At 35.7% G+C, this 24077-nt stretch overlaps 1 protein-coding gene across 4 annotated transcripts; it reads left to right on the top strand.

Annotated features, from left to right (window-relative positions):
- The first annotated feature begins 12957 nt into the window (after nucleotides 1-12957).
- On the top strand, nucleotides 12958-15763 carry LOC145584061 (F-box/LRR-repeat protein At3g26922-like). Of its 4 annotated transcripts, XM_081641007.1 has the most exons (3): nucleotides 12994-13133; nucleotides 13994-15465; nucleotides 15581-15763. In XM_081641007.1, the coding sequence occupies exons 2-3, from the start codon at nucleotides 14004-14006 to the stop codon at nucleotides 15586-15588; spliced, it is 1470 nt and encodes a 489-aa protein (XP_081497133.1). In that variant the 5' UTR covers nucleotides 12994-13133; nucleotides 13994-14003; the 3' UTR covers nucleotides 15589-15763. The 4 variants fall into 4 exon arrangements, with proteins under 4 accessions (XP_081497130.1, XP_081497133.1, XP_081497126.1 ...); XM_081641004.1 differs by lacking the exon at nucleotides 15581-15763 and having other exon boundaries at nucleotides 12958-13002; nucleotides 13994-15567; XM_081641000.1 differs by lacking the exon at nucleotides 15581-15763 and having other exon boundaries at nucleotides 13994-15567.
- Nucleotides 15764-24077: the final 8314 nt, after the last annotated feature.

Genomic DNA, 24077 nt, shown 5'->3' with positions numbered 1-24077 from the left:
TAACAAAATACACGCATTAGTAACTTCAAGGAAAATAATAATCAAACAATCAAATTAAATAATTGAAATAGAGATTTGGGACCAAACCCTCAGAAAATAAAACCTTTCACGTCTAGGGCGAAGACAACTTCGAATATGGCTAGGTGTTTCTAGATCTTGTGAATGCGAAATTTTGTATGAAAAACAAAGTAAGAAAGAATTGAATGTTTAAGAGAGATGAATGAAATCAATTGGTGAATGAATGGTAGGTGATAATGATTGGTGAATGATTAGTGAGAATAGGTGTAGTTGATGAATGAAAACGGAGTTTTTAATACGATATTTTTAGAGAAAATCAGCCAAAAAGATAAATTAAACAAAACAGAGTCTGACGCTTAGAAAACAGGGCTGGCGCCAACCCTAGCTAGCTGGCGCCAGGGACCAGCACTAGCGCCAGGCCTGGTTCCAGGCGCTAAGGCCTGGGGTCAGACGCCAAGCTTGATTCCAACGCATTTTCGAAAATCTGATAAGTTTACCTTACTGGAGGATAAAATAATATAATTTCCTCGAAAATGCTATTTGATTTTGACTAAAACTCTGAAAAGTCAACAAAAGTCAATTTATCAATGCTAATTGAATTAGGAATCAAAAGAACCTTCTAGAAGGGTCTAGAAGACTAAAACCATTCCTAATTGCATTAGGAATGATAAATCATATTAGGCCCTCCCCTAGATCATTGGGCCGTACATAAAGCTCAAACCAGACCCAGTTTAGTAAATTGACCATAACTTCCTCAATATTCATCGGAATTGAGCTTATAATATATCGTTGGAAAGGTCTTTGCAAGCCCCATCCAACTACACTACTATCGGACCCATATCATGGGCCAACCAAACTGGATTGGCTGTTTTCTTAAAATAAGTTTTCAAAAACAGAGAGAAGAGAAAAGAAATAAAACTTTCCGTAACATTAGACCTTTCCACACTTTCGTTTCATTCGATTATGATTCGACATGAAAGGTAATCATCACTGGGTTTGGTTTTGGGGAGACACTAATGGGTGTCTACAGAAGCCCCCCACTTTGACTGAGTTTGGAGAAACGCAAGTTTCGAAAACAAAAGTCAAAGTATCGATAGGGACGGAGAATGATTCAGAACGTTCTGCGATCCTAAATCAATCTTGCAAGGCTGATACCTGCAAAACTAGCGTTAGTTAAACAGATAAAAGAGTTAAGAAATGCGTATCTTGCACCGTCGAGCACACGTCTCTGAAAGTAACCAATTGTCTTGATGACCTCCTGCAAGCTAGAGAATGCCATCCCACTTGAAAACCGCTACGCCTGTAACTGCTTCCAAATTAGAAGATTGCTTCGCCTGAAACGATCCTCCTTGCAATGATAGTATTCCACACCCTAGGGAACACCATCGAAGATTATTTCTCTTGAAATAATCCTCATCCGCATTGATAATATTCCACATCCAAGGGAATACTATCGAAGATTGCTTCTCTTGAAACAATCTCCATCCGCATTGATAATATTCCACATCCTAGGGAATACCATCGGAGACAACTTAGCCCGAAATTACCTCCAGCTGTTTGTGACAACACTCCGCAATCTAGGGAACGTTGTCGAAGATATCTTCTCTTGAAGTCACCTTCGTTTGATGCGATAATTTTCCAAAGGAAATTACCGAAGATCCACGCCTATCGATCTTTAAAAGTTCGCCTGAACTTTGCTTCCGCTATGCCTGCACGTCGGCGCTTCCGTTGCTTTGAACCTGTATAACGGTGCTCTTTTGCTTTTGAACCTATATGTCGGTGCCTTTTGCTAATGAGCCAATGCTTAGGCGCTTTAAGCTAAGTGAGACGATCTCTTATTAGGTCGATCACTTTATGTAATCAAACCGACTACTAAATCATGTCAAATTGCTTAGAGGGGCTAATTGGAGTACCAAGTAACCCAAAAATATGTTGCAGAAGGCTAGCACAACCTCACCAGGTGGCTGGGTGCTTTGGCGTCGCTGAAAAACCATCAGCGCCACCTATTTAGCGTTAGCGCCAGGCGCTGATGTTTGCGCTAGGCGCCAAGCCTAATTTGTGACACTAATGCATAGGGCCTGGCTCCAGCACGGGGACTTCCTTAAATACCCCCTTCCTTCTTCATTTCGCTGGCTGCTCGTCGCGAAACTGCTCGAAGAAACCCGAAAGCTTTAATTGTTCATTGCTTGCTCGTTTCTCAACCGAATTCGCTCAAATTTGTTGTAAATCAAAGCTCTTTTCATCTATTTTCCTGATCTATGTAAGTTTTCTTTAAACTCACATCAGTTTTTATGAATTCTTGGCATGTTTATTCACAAATTTCATGAAATTTCAAAATTTATAATGCTCAATTCGCTTTGTTTGTCAAGTTTTATGCCATGAAATTGCTTGATTATGTTTGTATATTGCCTTGGGAGTAGAAATGAGCATTTTGCCATTGTTGGTCCTCTTAAGGTCGTGAAGAACAATGTGGCTTGTTCTTGATGTTTTTGCTAGCAATTCTTGTTCAATTTGTCACAATAATCACTATAGTGTTGCAAGAAATTGTTTAATTGCTTAAAAAAATGTTGTTATGCTCAATTTGAATTTGTGTTCTGTTTTAACACTACGTACTCTAGTTTTGCAAACATAGTATCATGCGGCTAGGAGAACCTTAGATACTATAGAACCTTAATTCATGATAATTTTGCACAATGTAGCATGGCTAGACAGCGAGGCTCAGGTTCACGGTCCCGAAACACTAGACGGGAGCATGAGCCCGTAGAGGACAACGCCACGCCTTCCACTTCACCTGGTCGGCGTTCCGAGTGGGATGAGCGGACCTTGTTTTTCGCCCCTGTCCACCATATTTCTGAGAGGGTGAGACAGGGCATCGCGCCCGGGAGGACACGGCATCATGGCTCTGGCTGTGATGGCTTAGGCGATTTGTACAGGATGTACATCGCCAGGGATCTTGAGACGAGACTCCTATGAGAGTCTTGTGGACTAGCTACTCTGTTCGAGACCTCCGAGGCTATGGTCGCCTCCAGCGGGGGTCACCACGTAGTGCATGCTTTGGTGGAGTTCTTCTGGGACACCACCAACACCTTCCATTTCCCTTGGGGCGAGATGATGGTCACCCCTACGGACTTCAGTCTCATCACAGGACTGGAGTTCACTTCTGTGCCACTGCCGTTTGACAGTGGAATCGACGTCTTCTCTTCAGAGGTCGAGGAGCTGTTGGGGCCGATCACTATTCGGGCTCGAGCCGAGGTCGAGACAATTTAGTTTAGTGCTAGAGGAATTCGCCGCTCGACGCTGGCAGCGGCTCTTGATGACGATGCGACCACCCGAGAGCAACGGGTGCGTATCTTTGTGCTGATGTTGTTGTCAGGGACATTCTCCCCTGACAAGGGTAGTAGGGCATTGCTTTACTACCTTCCTGCTGTCCGTGATCTTCACCGAATCGGGACTTATGATTGGGCCAGCTTGGCCTATGATGACTTCGTTCGTGCACTGAGGGACTCGTGTCGCCACCGGTCCTTTGGGACGAACGTTGCTTTGTCCGCTTTTTGGAAGGTCGTAGAGGTAAACATTTATTCCCTATAAAGTTTAGCTCTGCATATTAGTTAGCATTTGCTCACACTTTTAGCTCTTTGTAGATCTGGTTCTACGAGTACTTTCCTTCTGCTGCGCCGGCGAGACCATCGCCGCGGGGATTTCTAGTGAGCGCCTCTTGGGGCGGCCACCATGTGGACATGTCCACTACACATGTCTGGAGTCGGATCATCTCGGTACGACTTTTATTGTTCATCTTGCTTTTCCGCGGCGCTTTAGATATATTCTTGCCTGATTGATGCTTTTTATAGGGACCTGAGGTGGTATACCGACCGTGGGGCGGTTGGACAATCCCTGGAATAGCCGCACAGTACTCTGCTGAGCGTCGCTATTTTCTGGGGACTTATGGAGCGGTCGCGTACTTAGGAGAGAGGGTCGCTAGACAGCACTCTTCTGATGTCTTCGTCGTTCCCGCTGCTCCACTGCGTCATATGTTCGACGAGGCGCAGTTTTCGAGCATGTCTGAGGGAGCTGGTACCCCTTGGCGGTCCCATGTGATCCTCGGGTGGTGTTATGCTGAGGAGCTACTATCTTTGTTAGCTCCAGCCCCTGTTCCGGCTGAGGATGTGAGGGTAAGATTTTCTTAGCTTTACTTTTCACTAAGTAGCCCCCAAGTAATGCTTTACTGATTTTTTCCGTTTTATCAGGATGGTGCTGCTGAGTTCGTGCCACCCCGTATGTCCATCCACTACCAGGGGATGTACGGGCCGATTGAGAAGATGATTTCTCCGGCTCCCGAGGGCGAGCGCTTCGTAGAGAGGTCGATTCCTCGCCACCAGACTAGAGTAAGCCTAGGTTTTTTTTTTTTTTCAGAATCTTATGTTAATATATCATGTATATTTACTGACTTATTTTTCTGACAGTTTTCACGCGAGGTGGTTTCGGCTATGGTACGATGCATAGATGCCTTCTGGAGCCAGCTCGTCCGGATGAGGAACGCGACCACTTGTCGTCGGGATGACGTCATCCGAGAGGTAGCCTTTCTTTACTCATTATTTTTGCATTGCTGCTTCAATTTTACTTTGTTTCTGATTTAACTCTTTTCGCAGGGCCAGCCTATCGCTTCTCACACCCGCACGAGACCTGAGGGGCGGAGGGATCCAGCGAGGTCTAGCTCGAGACGTCGTCGCACTTCTTCAGGGGGTAGAGGCGGTCGCTCTGAGGCTGCTCGAGCTGATGTTGCAAAGGGCTCGGGATCTTCCTCTGAGGGTGCTCACGCTGCACCGGTAGGAGAGGCTACCTCGGCTTTCAGAGGTGGTGGGATGTACGAGGTTTGCTCGTCATCGTAGTAGCCTCCGCGGCCTTAGCCTCAAGTTGATCCTGGCTGAAGTGGTCCTATATTGAGTCTTCCTCCTCCTACGGAGACTGGAGCTAGAGCTGGAGCTGGAGCCGGTGGAGAAGTGACTCCTTGTACGACACATTTTTATGATATGATGGGCCTACGTCCTCCGGCGCCGTAGTTTGTTCCTGTGTATATTTTATTTTGACTTTTTTATAGAAATTTGCCTTAGACTCATTATTTATAGACACATTTTGTATATTTATGCCATTATGAGTTTATTCGATTGTTATTATTATGTGTTTGTTAGTGTGTGCAAGAAAAGTGTGACAACAATTTTGCGCAAAAATTCCGTCATTTTTATTATTGATGGAGGGTATCCGACTCTCTTCCCCAAAAAGAAAAAATAAAAAAAGGAAAAAAAATCGAATGAAATGTCAGGTGCTTGGAATTTAAAATAAAGTCCCAAAAGGAATAATATAAATTAAAAATAATAGCTATATTTAATTAATTAAGAAAAAAGGATAGAAAAGATGTTTAGGAAAATTAAACGGAGCCATAAAGTCATTAACCGGCTCGAGTCTAATAATAAAAACACAGGTTGAGCACGCGTGGTTGGTCTGGCAACTTGGCGCCAACTGGCGCCACACTATGGCGCGTGGCGCCAGGCGCTACACTTAGCGTGTGGCGCCAAGCGCTGGCGGTTGGCGCCAATCACGGGGTTTTGACGCCAATTGACGCTGACTCCGTGTTTCATTCTGATTAAAATTCTTCGCAATTTGTGTATAAATAGCCCCCTGCCCAGCCGATTCTTCTCATAATTCTAGCGAATAAAATAATTCTCTTCATTAGAAAAAACAATAATCATGTCTTTAGTCACCAAGACCTTCACCCAATACACTCATGAATGGTGTCGATCTCTTAATGCGAGGGAGAGAAAAGAATTAGATTTATTTCACTTGGGGGGAATTTATGGCATCAAAGGGGTAGATCTAGACCTAGACTTCATACATACTGCTTTAGAATTTTGGAATGTTGATACTCATTGTTTCAGAATAGGGTATGATGAAATTAGCCCTTTGCAGGAGGAATTTGGTGCTATCTTAGGCTTCCCTACGATAGACCTTATAGCAATCCCTAGAATAGATGCATACTATTCTAAGGATTTTGAGCGCTTCTTTAATTTAAGGGAAAGGGATTTATCAAAAAGAGTAGATGGCAATATAGTGAATTTGAAAGAATTTGCACGCTATTATTTTGATAAACCTCTTTCTGAATCTTTTCATATATATAGAAGAAGGGCGTTCCTATTTTGCATGCTTAACCAATATTTTCTTAGTAGTGGTAAAAATAATGAGGGTCAATCAATTATAACCACTGTACTAGAACAAATTGAATCAGGGAGAAAATCCAATGCCATTAATAGTTGGAGAGACTATGATTAGTCTAGACGAATTGAAAAGGGACCCAAAAGCGCCTTTTCGCGGCTCTCCAATATTATTACAGGTAGAAAAATAATATTTTTAATTACAGAAATCAAAAAATATATTTTTGTATTGTAATAATAATTTATTTGCATTGCAATTTTTTACAGATGTGGCTAATGGAGAGGCTAGGATTAATTAGCCCTCCAGACGACATTGAAAAATATACTCCCAATTGCTTCGTGAGAAGAAAGAAGCGCATCCCTAAAATTGGGCACCATGGGTGGAGAAAAGTCTTTGAATCACGTGATTTTACTATCAAGTGGGTCATCCCATGATGGAAAATAGACAGGATGGTTGGTGTTAACAAGCAACCCTTCTACCGTCTTCCAAGCTTGTCTCGTGTAACTTATTATTATCCTTACAAGGTAAAAAGACAATACGACTTGCTTCAGAATATTCCTTCCGGAGATCTTCGTCCTCCCTTTGAGTACCCTATTTCTCAAGAAGTAGACAGATTTGATGCTTACTGGGGCGCTAGACCTTTATGGGAGTGATTGCCCAAAAGGTTCCTCCTTCTTTGCCCAATGATGTAAAGAAGTGGTTGCTGAAGAAATCTTCGATTGATCAGGGTAGAACCGATGTGAAGAATCGTCTAGGTGACAAAGTGACTCCTGCCAAGGAACGCTTAGGTGCAAGAATTGAATTCAAAACACCTGCAATGCCTAGGAAGAAAAATACTACCAAAGACAAAGGAAAAAGGAAAGCTAACACCATAGACAAAAAAGCTTGGGTGGAAAAGAAGCGTGGAGTGTTAGCTGAAGGGGAGACCATCTACTCCAAAATTGAATGTAGGTCCTCTAAAGGATGCCTACTAGCTAAAGTAATGGATGCAGAGGAGGAAGCAGACAAGAATTGGAAAAGAGCTAGAAAAGAAAAGAAAGATTAAGAGCATTGCTTAGCTTTAGATTTATTAGACTTAGATTGTTATTTTGATTTAAAGTTAATTTATTTCAGCTTTTATTTAAATTCCATCAACAATGTAATTTTATTTTATTAATGAAATTTCAGCTTTCAATTAAATTTTTTACTTTAAATTTATTTTATTAAAGCAATAAAAATCGAAAAAATTAATTTTCCAGAAATTCTTCGAGTACGGAAGTCGAAAATTTTCCGAAAAACACCAAAATTCTCCCAGATTCTATTTCTAAATTGGCGCCAGTCATTAGCATTTGGCGCCAGCTATTGAAGTCTGGCGCCAGGCGCTAATTCCATCGCCTGGCGCTGATGACTTCTGGCTGGCGCCAGACTCTGTTCTGCGACGCCAAAAATTCGCCAATTTTCTATTGAATTTTTAAATAATTCTGGAACGCGGAGATGTCGAAAAATAAAGTGGCCGCACCCGTAAAGGGTTGCCTACGTATCCTTTCTTAAGGAATCAGGCCGAATGTAGCTCTCTTGAGTATCCTACTCAAGTAATTATGGGTAGTATTTCTTAAGTTGGTCAAGATTGGTCATGTTTGAGAATTCATTGCCATCCATATCAGTTAGTTTTGCTGCACCTCCTGACAGGATTGTTTTGACAATGTAGGGTCCAGAGCAGTTAGGCCTAAATTTTCCCCTTGGGTCTAAAACGTTTTTCCTTAGTGCTTTTAATACCAAATCTCCTACTTTGATATTTCTTGTCTTGACCTTCTTATTAAAATGCCTAGCCATACAAGTTTGGTAACACTGAGTATGATGTAGAGCTTCTAGTCGTTTCTCGTCGAGTAGAATCAATTCTTCATATCTTGCCCTAGACCATTCAACTTCATCGAGTTTACTCTCTAACGCGATGCGTAGAGATGGTATTTCTTGTTCGACAGGTTGTACGGCATCCATTCCATATACCAAGGAAAATGACGTATTTCCTGTTGATGTACGGATTGACGTGCGATAACCCCACAACGCGAAGTGAAGCTTATCAGGCCAATCCTTATAATTTTCTGTCATTTTCTCGATGATAGTCTTTAAATTTTTATTAGCTGCCTCGACTGCTCCGTTTGCTTGAGGTCTATAAGGGGAAGAATGATGATGTTGAATGCCGTATTTTTGTAGCAATTCTTCATATTCGGCTTGAAAGTGAGTTCCATTGTCACTTATCATCTCATGTGGGACTCCATATCGACAAATAATATTTCTTTCGATAAAGAGTGTTACATGTTTTGCAGTGAGTTTAGCGTACGATTGCGCTTCGACCCACTTTGTAAAGTAATCAATTGCTGCTAGGATAAATTCGTGGCCTCCTGTTCCTGGGGGAGTGATTTTGCCGATGATGTCAATTCCTCATGTAGAGAATGGCCATGGCGATGTGTAGGTGTAGAGAAAAGATGGTGGGACATGTTGTAAGTTGGCGTAAATTTGGCACTTAAGGCATCTTTTTACATATTAATGGCAATCCCTATTCATTGTTGTCCAATAATATCCTTCTCGCATTATTTTCCGGACTAACATTTTTCCATTTACATGAGTGCCACAAATTCCTTCGTGAATTATTCTCATTACTCTTTCTGCATCCATCTTTCCTACACATAAGAGAGCTCGACCTTTGGGTACCCTTTTATGTAGCTCGTTGTCTATGAGTACGTATTGAGAAGCCAAAAGTCTCAACGCTCGCTTTGCTCTTTTAATTTGTCAGCATGAGTAGGGTATTCTCCATTGGTGACATAGTTGAGTATGTCCGTGTACCACGGTTCTTCTTCTTCTTCTTCTTCTTGGACTGAGTCGTCGTCTTCTATAGCTTGGATGTATGCTAGTTTGTGCCTTTTTTCGATAGTTAGAGGCATTTGCTCGATTTCCGTGGGAATCCTAACCATTGAGGCTAATCTTTGCCAAGGCATCAGCAAATTGGTTTTCTTCTCTAGGTAGATATGTATATTTTACCTTCTCTAACTGATCGGTAAGAGTTTCCAGATAGGTTTGGTAAGGGGCTAGGCTTTTGCTCCTTACTTTCCATCTTTTAGATATCTGATTGATGATCAAAGAAGAGTCTCCGAATATCCTCAACTTCTTTACTCCCAATGCCAAAGCTGTTTCAAGGCCTACCACGCATGCTTCATATTCAGCAGCATTGTTGGTAACGTCGAAATCAAGCTTTATTGAGATTGGAGCGTGCTCTTCTTTAGGTGATACTAGTAGTACTCCAACGCCACATCCCTTTTGGTTTGAGGCTCCGTCGAAATACAAGGTCCAAGTATCATCTTCAGTGACCATCAGGTCTTCATCTGGAAATTCATTGTCTTGTATTGGCGCCGAGTCTTCTATTGGAAATTCTGCTAGAAAGTCTGACACCACGGATCCCTTAATGGCTTTTTGCGGCATAAACCTTACATCGAACTGGGCTAGATTGACTATCCATCTTGATATGCGTCCATTGAGTGTAGATTTTTCGAACAGATACTTGAGTGGATCTAATCGAGAGACTACGAAAACGGTATGCACCAACATGTAATGTCTTAACTTAGTTGTGGCCCACACCAAGGCGAGGCACAATTTCTCGAGCGGTGTATAGCGTGTTTCGTATTCGAGCATCTTTTTACTTAGGTAATAGATTGCGTTCTCTTGCCTTCTACTTCTTGCCTTCTACATGCATGTTGTTTATTATAATCAACATTGATCATTTCAGTGTATAAAGTTGTTGTGTTAATTTGAATATTCCATACTCTTAACAATAATTTTCATGTATTATTAATTCTCTCAAAGGAATGAAAATACACATAAGTTAATTGGTTATGAACTATCAATTCTAAGCAAGCTTACACAAGGTCTAAGAAACTAACACAAATACGGGTATTAATGGTAAAATAACATGAGCTGAAACTTATGTAAACTAAAACAATGTTTGGCAAAATAACACAAATTTTATATAAAATAGCACGAGCTGATGTTGAAGTATATAACATATTATTTTAGCAAAATAACATAAGATTTAAGAAAAATAACATAAAGTTTAAAAAAATAACTCAAGCAAATTTAAATTGGATATGGAGTGCCAATGATCCATATAGTACTCAAGGAATATACTACCTCTACTTCCTATTACTCGCAACAAACATGGTTTTTGCGGAATCCTAGGCAAAAGCTCCTAAGCATGATTATTGAAAATTAAGGGCATATACTTAAATATTAATATAACCCAAAAAAAGAAAATAAATTGAACCAAAATTAAACTAAACCATCCACCACCACTACCACCACCCAGCAGCACTAGAAACACCCTATAACCACCACCCAGTAGCATCAAAACCAAGCAGCTAGTTGTAAAATTCTACCTTAAATCAGTTAGTGGGGTAGAATCGAATAGGTAAAATCGAATCGTAGAATCGAATCGTAAAACCGAATAAGATTCTACAAAATTGTAAAATTGGGCTTCAAAATGTAACTAATGACTACATAAATAATTTTATAGCAATGAGAATGAGAATGATAATAATATATATATTGTTGATAGCATAATATCGGCAATGTAAACATAAAATATTTTTAGAAGTAATTTCGCCGAGCATAACTCAAACAATACACTATAAACTATAAAATCATATTATTGGTACACATTCTTAACCACGAGAGTACACGATAATTGTTGTTAAATTATAAAAATAAAATAAAATAGTAATAACGTTGTTTGACTTGAAAAGCTGTTTTTCCTAGACCCCTAATAAAAACTCTAATGATAATAGAAAACTAAGTGTCAAGTTAGTTCATTTAATTAGATAGCTAAAAAATGATAAGTACAACAAACTCATGTTATAAAAGTGTTTTTTATATGCCCAAAGTTGAGTACATAAGACTCATGAATACATTATTATGCCCACAAAATTTAGATGGTTGGATAGAATCTTAAAAATATTTAAATTGATGTTTCATATAAGCTTTATTATGATTTAGATTGAATAATATTTAAGTCATTGACTAAAGATAGACTCAACTATGACACTCTTACACTCTTTAGTCTATAATATAAAATACACAAATGATATGGGTATGAACCAATTCTATTAGAAAGTAGACTTCAAGAGATTTCCAATGATATATTATAAGCCTAATTTCAACTTCGAAATCAAAAGTTATGGGCTTCGGAATATCAAACTTTTTGCAACTCAATTCTGATTGATTCTACCGATTATATGAACGTTTCTACAGCATAGCAGTTCTACCGATGATTTACATCGTTTAGGTGGATATGGATTGTAGAATCATACGATTCCACTATCCAAATAGCGATTTAATAACATTGCCAACAACCACCACAAATCATCGAACCCACCACTACCCTGCCGCAGCACCGATGAACCTTCAAGCCTTCGCAAACCACGAACCACCGCAACTCTCGAGCCAATGCACCCATGAACTGCAATAACTCTTGAGACACCGCACTCATGAACCGCAACAAACCACCACCCACGCCACCGCAACCAACGAACCTTCCACCCACAACCACGAAACCTCAACCACCGCAACTAACCCACGAACCTTTTACCGCTGCAACCCACAAATTTGGAATAAACCATCTCCAAGCCACCAACCCACAAAACCCTAGAGATCTAGAACATCCTTGAACCCTCTAACGCACGAAAACCTAGCGAACCCATAAACCTGCGAACTCTCTATTATCAATTAAAGCTTTAAATGGTCAATTAACCATCAAAACTCTACTCTAGATCTAGAGTTCTTATGGTTAAATTTGACCATTAAACCTTCAAATTTGAGCTTTAGCGGCAATGAGGAAACAACACAAAAAGGAAGAGAAAGAAAACAAAGGCGGTGACAAGAAAGGGACAACAATGATCGGTGGTAGTGGTGATCGGTTGGACGGTGGTAGTGGTGGTGGTGGTTGCCATTAGAAAAATTATGAAGGAAAATGTTGAATGTGGATGGAGGGGAATGAATTTGGTGGTAAGGGTGAAAATAATTAAACTTGGGGTTTAATGTAATGAAATTAGATTTGTAGTTTAATTAGGACGTTTTACAAAAAAGTAAGGGTCAAATTGTCTTTTTGCACCCAAAAACTTACTCGTACTAGTTAAGGAAAGAAAAATATTTGTTAAATTAAGGAAAGAAAAATATTTGTTACAAGTAATGTGAAGCGGCCATTTTTAGCAAATTTTGTGTGTAATTTGAAGCGGAGATAATATAATGCTCCGTACTTTCCCTAAAAAAAGGAAAGAAAAGGGAAAGAACACATTGTATGTATAATAATAATTGAAAAAAAACCGATGTACTCTCTCCATTTTTAAATACTTGCTCCATTTCTCTATAAACTTCTTCATGCGCGGAGTTTTAGAAGAAATTGAATAAAGTAATAAAATATGGAGTTAGGGGGAAGAATAAAAAATTTATAAAATGTAAAAGTAGTTAAGAGACAGAATATGAAATTAATATAATAAATTTGTGTTGAGTTCATTAAATGAGAGAAATGAATTAAATATTATAAAAGATTTCCGAATAAGAAGATGGAGCAAGTATTTAAAAACGGCCTAAAAAGAAAAGTAGAACAAGTAGTACGATATTTAAAAATGGCCGAAAAAGAAAAATAGAGCATGTATTCAAACACGTAGAGAATACTATAAAAGCTTAACGAGTAAGTATAGCCCACGGCAACAGAGGTCCATACGGACGTTGAAAAAATTGGGTCAGCCGTAAGAGGTAAGACACTCAGACACAACCCTCAAAATGTTATTACTTTCTCTCTATTTTTCCTCTCCTTCCCTGATTTTGACCTTTTGAGTTCGTTGCTCCCTCAAATTACTTACATTCTCCCCGTGAAATCACCAAGGGTTAGTTCAATTTTGTTTATTTATATGAAAAATTCATTTTTTTGTCATTAAATTTTTGAGGGTTATGTGTAAATTTCTGCTTATTTTGCATTCATTCATCAATATCCCTAAATTATGTTTTTTTTTTAATCTGTAATCCCCTTTTTCCTTTTAATTTAATTTTCTTATGTTTGTTATTTTATTGATGATTACTGTAATTATCCTGCGATTAATCTTTGATTTCTCATTTGAAGAGTTGCATTCTTTGATTTTGTATTCTGTCAAAAAATGGCTGAGATTAATTCTTTGCTGAATATGAATTAATTTAAAATTCAAACAAAGGAATTCACTTGAGTAGTAAATTTATGCGATTTGTACTCGATTCTGTTGATTACGACCATGTGAGGATTTGTCCCACATTGAATAGACTAATCCTCGTATCACCAATTGGTTTTAGAATAGAACCTCGTTTTGGTGTTATTGTATGATGATGTAGGAAAGGTCCGTTTATCGGCGATATAAATGCTCAAGTGCATAGACTCATACTTGAGGTGGATGTTTAATTGGGTGTATGTCTTACAAATTAGCTAATGATTTTATTATTATTAGTAGTTGTCAATTGGTTTTGTGATGGAACGTCGCTTGTGGTATAATAATGGGATTTAACTTTTCTCATTACTACCATGTTTTCAATAAATTTGTTTACAATATGATGTTATTCTTGTTTTTATGTAAATTAGTGGGAATGATGGAGAACATTGTGCATTGTTTGATGGCTTGATTCTGATATTGGGGTTCATGGCATTGATAAGAATATGTTCTGTTCTCATTTCTTAATTCGATGTTATGCTTACGAGGGATTTTATTGAATTGGTGGACAGATTACTTAACATGGAAGCTGGATCTAGGCCATTGGAGGATGGATCTAATTGTATGTATAGAGAAGGCAACAAGAGGCAGATATTGGAATCAACGGAGAAAATTGATCGATTGAGCTTACTTCCGGATGTCATTTTAGTTGATATTCTTTCTCTCATCCCGATAGAATCCGCTGCTGCAACCTCTATCTTATCTCGCCGATGGCAATACCTTTGGACTCAGGTCACCCATCTTGTCTTTGATCTCTATCACCTTCAGTCTAGCATTGGTTGCTTTAACTGGACTGAACCATTCTTTAGAACTGTTGACCACATCCTTCCGCAGCTCACCGCGTCCAAAATTCATAGCTTTTGTCTTAAATTTCCTTATGGTAGTACCTTTACAGATGATATGCAAGTAAGCTACGATGACTCTTTTGAATCCTGGATGAGTACTATTTGTGGCCGACATCCTGAAAGAATTGAGGTAACAGCATCTTTTGAGTCTACTATTCCTTTACCAATTTGTGTTTTTGAATGTCGATCTGTTGTTGAGCTCACTTTGAGGGGAGCCCTGGATATTGCAGCGCCGGATTGTGAACCAGTATGTCTTCCTAATTTGAAGAAGTTCAGTTGTCATCTCGATGTTTTAGCCACTGACTTGTTGGCCAGACTGTTCAAGTCTTCCCTGTTATTGGAAGAATTGACTATAATAGGTCATTATATAGAGGGTGTCTGTTGTTTTGATTTATCAGCTCTTAATTTGAAAAGGTTAGTTGTTGAGATAGTCGAGGAAACACTAAAAGGATTAAAATTTGTGATCAATTTGGCAAAGCTCGAGAAAATCTCATTAAAAGCTCTTACTGTAGATTCTGTTCGCTTTGTTGAGCATTCAGGCGCTTTAAATTCTGCTGAAATTTGCATAGAATCTGGGTTGTTTGGCGAAAATGAATATGTTAGAAACACAGTAGAACTTGCTAAACTGATTTCTAATGTTAAGTCACTTTGCCTAAATATCAGTAGAATAAGTGCACTTAATGATTTGGATGACGACAACTCTCAGCCACCTTTGGAAAATTTGACTGATCTTAGCATCAAATCTGGGATGGTGAATGCTGATAATGGTAGCTGGAATGATGTGCTGCTTTTCTTAAGACGTTCTCCTAACTTGCAGGCTCTTGTTATAGCGTTTGATACACATACAGATATGATAACATGGGCTTTACCACCAGATTTTGCACCTCCTCTTTGCTTAACTCGACTAAAGAGGATAGAGATCAAAGATCTTAGAGTCGATGAGGATGATGATATTAAGATGATGGCTTACATTCTGAAAAATGCAGAAGCATTAGAGGTGCTATCGGTTGATGTTTCTGTAACCACTACGATGGACGGAATGTGGGATGAATACAAGCTCTGCGAGAAGTTATTCCACCTTGACAGGAGTTCTTTAACCTGTGAGATTCAATTCTTTGGTCAGCATATAACATCGTCAAGTAAGGGCTTCAACAACACAGTTCCTCATTGTCAAATTTTCCGTCTGGGTAACCTGGTTATCAGTTAATCCTGATTCTTTTGCTGCTCTTTTTTTTTTTTTTTTTTTTTTTAAAGAAAGCTAAAAACCAAATCAGCAAGGGGTCATTGTTGACCTATCCCGTCGCAAAGATGATGGATGAATTGCTTCTGCTAGTCAGATATTTAACTAGATATGTATTTTGCCTGCATATGTAAAATGTTTTTTTAAAAATGTATAGGAAGAAGAAAGGGTTTCATTAATAAAAGGTAGTTAAACGATGCATATGTACAATGTTGAAACTAGTTTTTGGGATGCTCTGTGTTAGCAATCTTTATGATCGTACTCCGTAATGTATTGTAATTACCATATTATCCCCTAATATGCATGTCACTTTCTCAGCAAAAATTTCCCCGCCCAAAGTTTGTTATTTTTTTTACATTTTTTTTTGTTATCTTCTAAAAAAAGTTTGTTACAATATGATTGGATATTGCTTTAAATTGATAATTATCTCTTAAATTATTAAAAAAAATAAGACACTTTTGATAATTAAATAAAATAAAAGGTTTGTTACTATGAACATTTGATAAGTATACGTGTCACATTAACAACAAAAATTCTACCAATTTTTTTTTTTTATTTTTTATTTTCCCCTTTTTTTTCCCTTACAAAATAACAAAAGTTACAATAATTTATATATATATAAAAACAATAGATTAAAGGAAAAATACACTTTAATAATTTCAACTATTGCCGATTCAGAGGTTTTTCAGTGCGGCAAGCTACATGGTGCGACTGGGGTTACTTGTATGAGTTACTTATAGAGTGTTACTTGTATTATGAGGTTACTTGTATGAGTTACTTGTATCGTGGGGTTACTTGTATGAGTTACTTGTATTTTGAGTAACTCCTACAAGTAACCCTTGACCAAAACCCCATACCAAACCAGTAACACTCTACAAGTAACCCCATAATACAAGTAACACCTACAAGTAACCCCTGACAAAACCAGTAATACCCTACAACTAACCCCCGACCAAAACCAGTAACAGCCGTGCAAGTAACCTCATGAAACAAGTAACACCTACAAGTCACCCATGACAAAACCAGTAACACCCTACAAGTAACCCTTGACCAAAACCAGCAACACCCATACAAGTAACCCCTGACAAAACCAGTAACACCCTTTAAGTAACCTCTGCCGCACTATGTGGCCAGCCGCATACAAAAATTTGCATCGCTGATTTACTTTTAATAATCCCAACTAAGGTTTATCTACGTTAATCTTTAAAGGGAACACCCTTTTTTGGTTGAGAATTTTCCCTTTCCAAAAATACCCTTTCATAGTTACTGAATTATACAAACATATTAAAAAAAAAGGAAAAAAAATATCAAATAAAGTTCCATGCACGTGCATCCTATTCAATTGGTGGTAAAAATAGAACTGCTATCTACGGTTCCATTCAAAGCCAAAAAAAAAAAAAAATAAAAAACCTGCTCCTTGAAATTAGGTGTTGCATTAGTAGGTGAACACATGTCCACTACTATCAAATTACTCCCTAGTAGTTATCCTCCAATACAAATATGAGAACAAACAGTAGTTACTCTTCCTTTTCTCCTTTTACATCCAATTCTATATTTTCTAATCTTAATTTGGAAGACTAACACTCTCTTTTCAAATTCAACTGTGTGTTTTTAGTATTGCAATGTTAGTATTTTGGGCACATAATAATAATAGACGAATTTGATTTTATCATATCGAAATTATTGATTTATTAAACTCCATAACTTTTATAGTCAATCTCTTTTCTTTTTTTTTTTTTCAATTTTGCCAATCATTTAGATTATCTACTCATTTTCATCTTCTTTTATTTGCAGGATGTCAATTGCTTACGCTCCTTTCGTGTATTTGAACCCGTACTCCAAATTTTGGAATGTTAAGGCGAGGATAATTAGATTGTATGAAATTCAACATGTCAATAATAACAAAAAAAAATTGGAAAATGGTTCTTCTTGATGCTACAGTGTGTAAACATTTTTTATACTTCCTCTTTACAGTGCATTCTTATTATATTTTTTATTTTTTAAAAAATAACATATTCATTTATATTTATCTATATTTTTTTACAGGGAGAACTCATTCAAGGTATTATATTTACAAAGGATGTTGACAATTTTATTGGCAAGTTTCAAGAAGGTTTAGTGTACTGTTTTAAAAGGGTACAAGTTATTCAAGCTGACGATTGGTTACGAATAGTTCGTAATCCGTATCAACTCAACATTACTACAGACACAGAAATATCCTTGATTGATACCGACATTGAAGATTTCCCCAAGTACTTCTACAATTTGGTGTCTTTACACGGTGTGACCTCATTCAAGCGCATTGAAGGAATTGTGATAGGTTAATATATCACCTTTCATTTTACATTTTATTTTTATTTACGGTACTTTGTTTTTTTTTTTTTTTTTTTTTTTTTTTTTTTTTTTTGGAAATCTTCAGTAATCAATTAATTAATATTTTTCCTTTTGTGTTTTTTATTTTTTAAATTAGATGTTGTGGGACTAATTATATATGCAAGTGAGATTCACCGGAATGACATTACGGGTACTATTAAACAAGATATTATCCTGCTTGATCAAAGGTAAAATCTAAAGTTTTAGAGGACTTGAAAGCTTGCCCACTCAATCACTCATGCATTCATTCATTAATTTAATTTATATCGTACACTGCTTGACTACTAAGATATCAAAACCATATTAAGATATCATCAATTTATCCTATAAACAAGGTAACTACCCAAAAAATATAAGATAAGCATATCTAATAATATCTTAACAAATCCCAATATGATAATGACGCAATATTATATATATATATATATATATACACTACTTTATTCTAATGAACTAAATTTTTTTAAATAGTTGTTTTGCTATGAGATTGACAATATGGAATAGCTTTGTCAAAGACATTGGTGAAAGAGCAATAGAAGATTATGATCAAAATCTCACTTTGCTTGCATGTAGTGTCCAACTTCAAAATTATAATGGTAAACTTAATTACATGAACAATTTTTATTATAAAATCATAGTTTGCTACTACAAAAGATTAATTTTATGTAGATATTGATTTAATTATTCTAAACTCACCTTTTAGGTACACTACATTTGACATCCAGAAGGTACACAAGGTTATTTATCAATCACAATGATTCTATTTCCCATGAAATAGCAAAATGGTTAGTAATTTATGTTATTGTAATGCTTTTTTCTATTTTTGTTATATTAATGATTTTTTTTATATACATAAATAATAATATTAAACTAATAATTTCAACCGTCACTTTCTTATACATTGAGGATGATATGTATTTTTTTAAAAATATGATCAGCATGTTACTTAAAATATCTAATGCAATCTTAATTTTTTTAAAAGGTATTGTAATGATTACTTTGCTCAATCAAAAGCTAAGTGGATACAAACATGTGGACTTTCGTTACATCGGACACTTTTGATATCAAATGCCCGTCGTACTACAACATTTAAGTTTCCATCAAGGCCAAGAGTAATATTTCACCATATTTCAATAAATACACTATTTACATTTTTTTTCCATCAACTATTATTTTCAATTATTCAAGTTTTATTATTTAATACTTATTAAATTGTCCAAATTATCTTTTATTTGTTTTTACATAATTATATTTTTAAATTGTTGTACTTTATAAATTGTCCATGTATCTTTTCCTTATAATTTACAGGGAAAGGTATATAGAACTCTTGGGATGTTGGTTGATATTAATGTAAAAAGCCTCACATGGTATGATGCATGCTCTATTTGCAATTATAAAGTCAATTATTTTGGTGATCAAAGGACATGTTCAAATTGCCACAAATATAATCCTGAAATCATTCAAGGGTAAATTCCCTGAATTATTTTTAGTCTGTATCAATCATTTCTTATTTTTAATCAGTTTTTAAAATTGTTATGTATTTATTTTGGTAAACAGTTTATCACTCAAGATTACTATCAGAGACTCAAGTGGAATATTGCATTTGATTTTGTTCAACCAACAAATTGAATTCTTTCTTCGGTCTACTGTGTCCCAATTAAAGGACTTGCATGAACAGGTTAATCTACACAACATATTTTTACTTGCCATCTCATTTATTTCTTTTTCTAACATTATTATATTTTATATTATACACAGGTAAATGAGAAAGAAATGATGATGTTGTTACATACACATTATGATACCTCATATGTTTTTACTCTTGCATCCCAAAGTTCTTTATCGTCACACTACAAAGGTATTTATGTCACATTTGTTAATTGGGAGGAAGAATGTGCATATTTACTTAAAAGGTGAGCACATTCATAACATATTTTGGTTCAATTTAACTAAACTATTATATGCTATATTCACTATATTGATTCTATTTTTTTTAGGAGACGAGAAATGACTATAAATCAATCATGAAGCCAACGCGTTGTTGATGGTGCTCCATAAAGTTTTACTTATATAGTTTAGCACTTTGTAAAAGAATTTATTAGTTTGTACATTATGTGATAGGTAAATATATAGTCTTTATACGAATTTTACTATTTGCAATGTAATCAATGTTCATACTCTTACTTTCAACAATATTTTCACAAAGAAATAAATGATAAAAGTCTAACTTAAACAAAGAATTCATCAAGTTATTGATCATCAACGTAATATGTAATATGAAACAAAGAATTCATAAAGTTAAATTTCAACACATGTACAACGTATACATGAATATTCCATAATTAATGGAGGATTATTTTTAATCTATCATATATAATTATACCATGCTTTGGAAACCAAACCTAACAATTCAAAGTTATCATAATTCCACTATCTACTATTGGGATAAGAATTGATTAAATTAAATTAGTCACTATCCTACAAAAAAAAAAAAAAAAAAAAAAAAAAAAAAAAAAAAAACCGTCCTCATATAAAAAAAAATCGTCCATCTTATATGGGATACAATTTCAAAGGTTATTTTTCATTTGGACTCAATCAAAACTGCTTCTTTACTCCAACAAAAAAAAAAATATTAAAAAAAATGTATCGACAACCACTATTATTAAACATGTCATCAACTCCTTCCCATTAATATATCATCATTATCATGATCTTCCTCACTAACTATATATATCTAAATATTCATCCATTTAATTAAAAAAAAACATCAATATAAATTTTATTTCTACTTCTTAGATTATTCAATAACCTTTTTGTCAAAATAAAAAAAAAATAATAAATTACATTTCTTTTAACGTTTTTTTTTTTTTTTTTTTTTTTTTTTTTTTTTTTTTTTTCACATACAGTTTTACTACGTTACTACACTAAGTCTCTATTGTATTATTAAAAAACAACTACTTACACTATTATCCAAATAAGAAAGTAATTTCTCTTAACATTTAAGAAATGAATTATGACGTGACCATGTCCACTATCAAATTAGGAGTTATATTCCCTTAAAAACATGAGTACAATAGTAACTGTTTTTCCTTTTCTATTGACATCCACTATTTTCATTCTTCAATTGCAATGTACTAGATTAATGCTCCCTATTCAAATATAACTAGGTGTTGCAAGGTATTGCAAGGTGAGTTTTTGGGAAATCTAATAAAAAGCTTTAGGGAAACATAATAATATATGATTTTGGTTGTTTATAAATTTATAATTTTTTTTGTTATGTTTCAAGGTATGGAAAATCAAATGTCACCTACATCATACTATCGTAGGCTATCACGAGAAAGGATGACCCCTGAGCAACTTGAACAAGAAGCTATTGCCCGAAATGCTCAAAGGCGGGCTACTTACCAATTAAGGAGAGATGCTCGACAAAATGACAATCGTTCAGCTTTAATTGATATTACTAATCAAGATGTCGCAAGTGGCACACTCACTTCTTCAAACCATGTTTCAATTAGAAGCACATGTGAGTTCAGTTACATAGACTACGTTTGAAGCATTTTCCATATTGTAAATAGTGTCATTGTTCTTTATATGATATATGAATATGAGTTATTTACAAAAGATCATAGATATTTATGTTTGTAGTGTTAAAAAAATTATGTAGTTACAGTACTTACTTTATAAAGATGACTAAAAAATAGTTTGAAAGTATAAAAGTAGGCCAGGGGAGTATAGCTTATATGTTGTCGCAAATGGATTACATATATACTTAGTTGCACAAAACCACAATTAAGATCTGATTTATTTAAAGTTCTGACCAACAACAAAATTATTTTACTAATTACTAATTTTTTACTGTACAAAACAACATTATTATCTAATAACAATTAAGGTTTTAAAGAGCTATTGTATTGACTCGATTAGTCACTAATTGAGAGAAGAACACTAAATAATGATTCACCTCTAATACATGATTTAAATTTGGAAAAATTTCCAATTATAAGAGTAAGTGATTCTTGGAAGCTCGAGAAGAACAGTCTGTTGAGATTAGAAGAAGAAATGAATATTCAATTTCACTCTAAACAATAGAAATGAATGTATTTGATATATTTATTGGCATGTTGTCAATCAGCTTCACCTATTTTCACATTTAAGGAGAAATAAATATTCATCACCCATCATGTTTCAGTTTTTATCTTTGTGTTTTTATTTTCATTTTTAATGTACGTATATGTAAGCATTAAATGTACGATTTTATTTTCCACATTGCATTGCAAACTAAACTTTTCAAAACTCACTTTATTCTAAATAAGTGAATGCCAATGCAAAATTGCAAATATTATAACTCTCTCCTTCTCTTTCTTAATTACTAAATCAAATGAGACTTACATGATACTATACAGTAATTGTGTGTTTTCTACACCTAAATTTGTTTTAAAATTGTATTATTATCATTTTTAGATCAAATTATACCTGGTCATAGCTCTAATAAAATTCAAAGTGAACCTAACTCACCCTATACTATTCAAATATACACGTTACAAATGAAACCAATTTGCAACTGATTAACCATTGGAAAAATTCTTTGACTTATCAAATAATTATTAAAAAAGCCAACATAGCCTCCATCCAAAACCAAAAAAGGACCTTTTATAATAATTATAGCACACTTGCCATTATAATAATGCCTACGCCATGTCATATAGACATATACTAACTAAAATTTAAACCATTATATTCACACATTCAGACTATGCATACCAAAATTTTCTAATGCTTTTATGATGAAATCAATCGGTCCCAGCTACTATAACTATTACACTTCTCATGTTGGTGAGAAAACAATATCATTATAATATGATAAAGTAACAACAATTGAAAAGGGATTGGAACCTAACCATCTATAACTTATCCCCAAATCCGAAATATCCCAAACGGTGAACTGGATAAGACACAAAAAAAAAAAAAATGATAAAGTAACAATTTCCATAATAATTGTTCAAGAAAATGTGACACAAACTAATCAATAAGCTTATAAAAATATTTAATAATTGTGATTTATATGCACACTAATATTTCATTAATCTTTAAAGTCAATACATGTTCATTTATGTATTCTATCAATAATTGAAACATATTAAATTTTTATCAAACTTACTATATAGTATTTCATTCATTATACAGCAATTCATATTGGTGAAAGTGTCATATCGCACAATTTTACGTGTAATGGACAACGAAATATCCAAGGTGGTAGCACAATTTTTGGTGATAGTGGCATTTAAGGCAATCCTAATGTAATGCATAACAACAATGTTCAAAGAAGAAATAGGGGAAGAGTCTGTCATCGTTCTGCAATAAACTTTCATGAGCAAAGAGGAGTCCCGATCGTTCAACTATCACCTCCGAGAACGTGTGAGTTTTGTCAAGCTCACCTTTTTCATAATGAAACATCCCAAATATGTTGTTTGTCTGGGAAGATTACCTTGCCAACCTTACCTGTTCCCGAAGATCTACGTTCTTTATACATTGATCAAACACCTATTGGAATACAATTTAAGAGTGACATTAGAAAAATTAATCACTTATTCGCTTTAACCTCCATGGGAGTGCACTTAGATGAGATCTTAGCTAATGCTCAACACGGAGTATACACATTTCGAGCTCAAGGGTCTATATATCACAAGATAGGCGGGCTGCTCCCAAGTACATCAGAATCTCGACCACGATTCCTTCAGTTGTACATATATGACACTGAGCATGAGGTTGAAAATCGTCTTGCGGAGAATAACACAATACGACAAGATATTGTAGAAAAAATTAAAGCCATTCTTGATCGGTGCAATCCTTTTGTTCATAATCTTCGAAGTTTGGCTCAACAAGGAAACATACAAGAATGTGCACTCCGTATTAATGAACAACCATCAGATCGACCACAATATTGTCTTTCTACTTGTAGGGAATGGTTTCAAGCCTTTAAAATCCCACTAGCTTGAACCCCACTGTGATCATACACTAAAGTACGGTGGCGTCCAAAAGGGAAGAAGATAGAGCAAAAGAGTCGCCAACAAGTTTTTTAAGGAACTTGTAAACCGTTCACGAGGTGAAGGTTACACCCCTTAACGATCCAAGAGATCG

Source organism: Chenopodium album, chromosome 2, assembly GCF_948465745.1.
Source record: "Chenopodium album chromosome 2, dcCheAlbu1.1, whole genome shotgun sequence".
Classification (NCBI taxonomy): Eukaryota; Viridiplantae; Streptophyta; class Magnoliopsida; order Caryophyllales; family Amaranthaceae; genus Chenopodium; species Chenopodium album.
The sequence above is the reverse complement of the archived record's forward strand: the minus strand, read 5'-3'. Positions and strand labels throughout refer to the sequence as shown.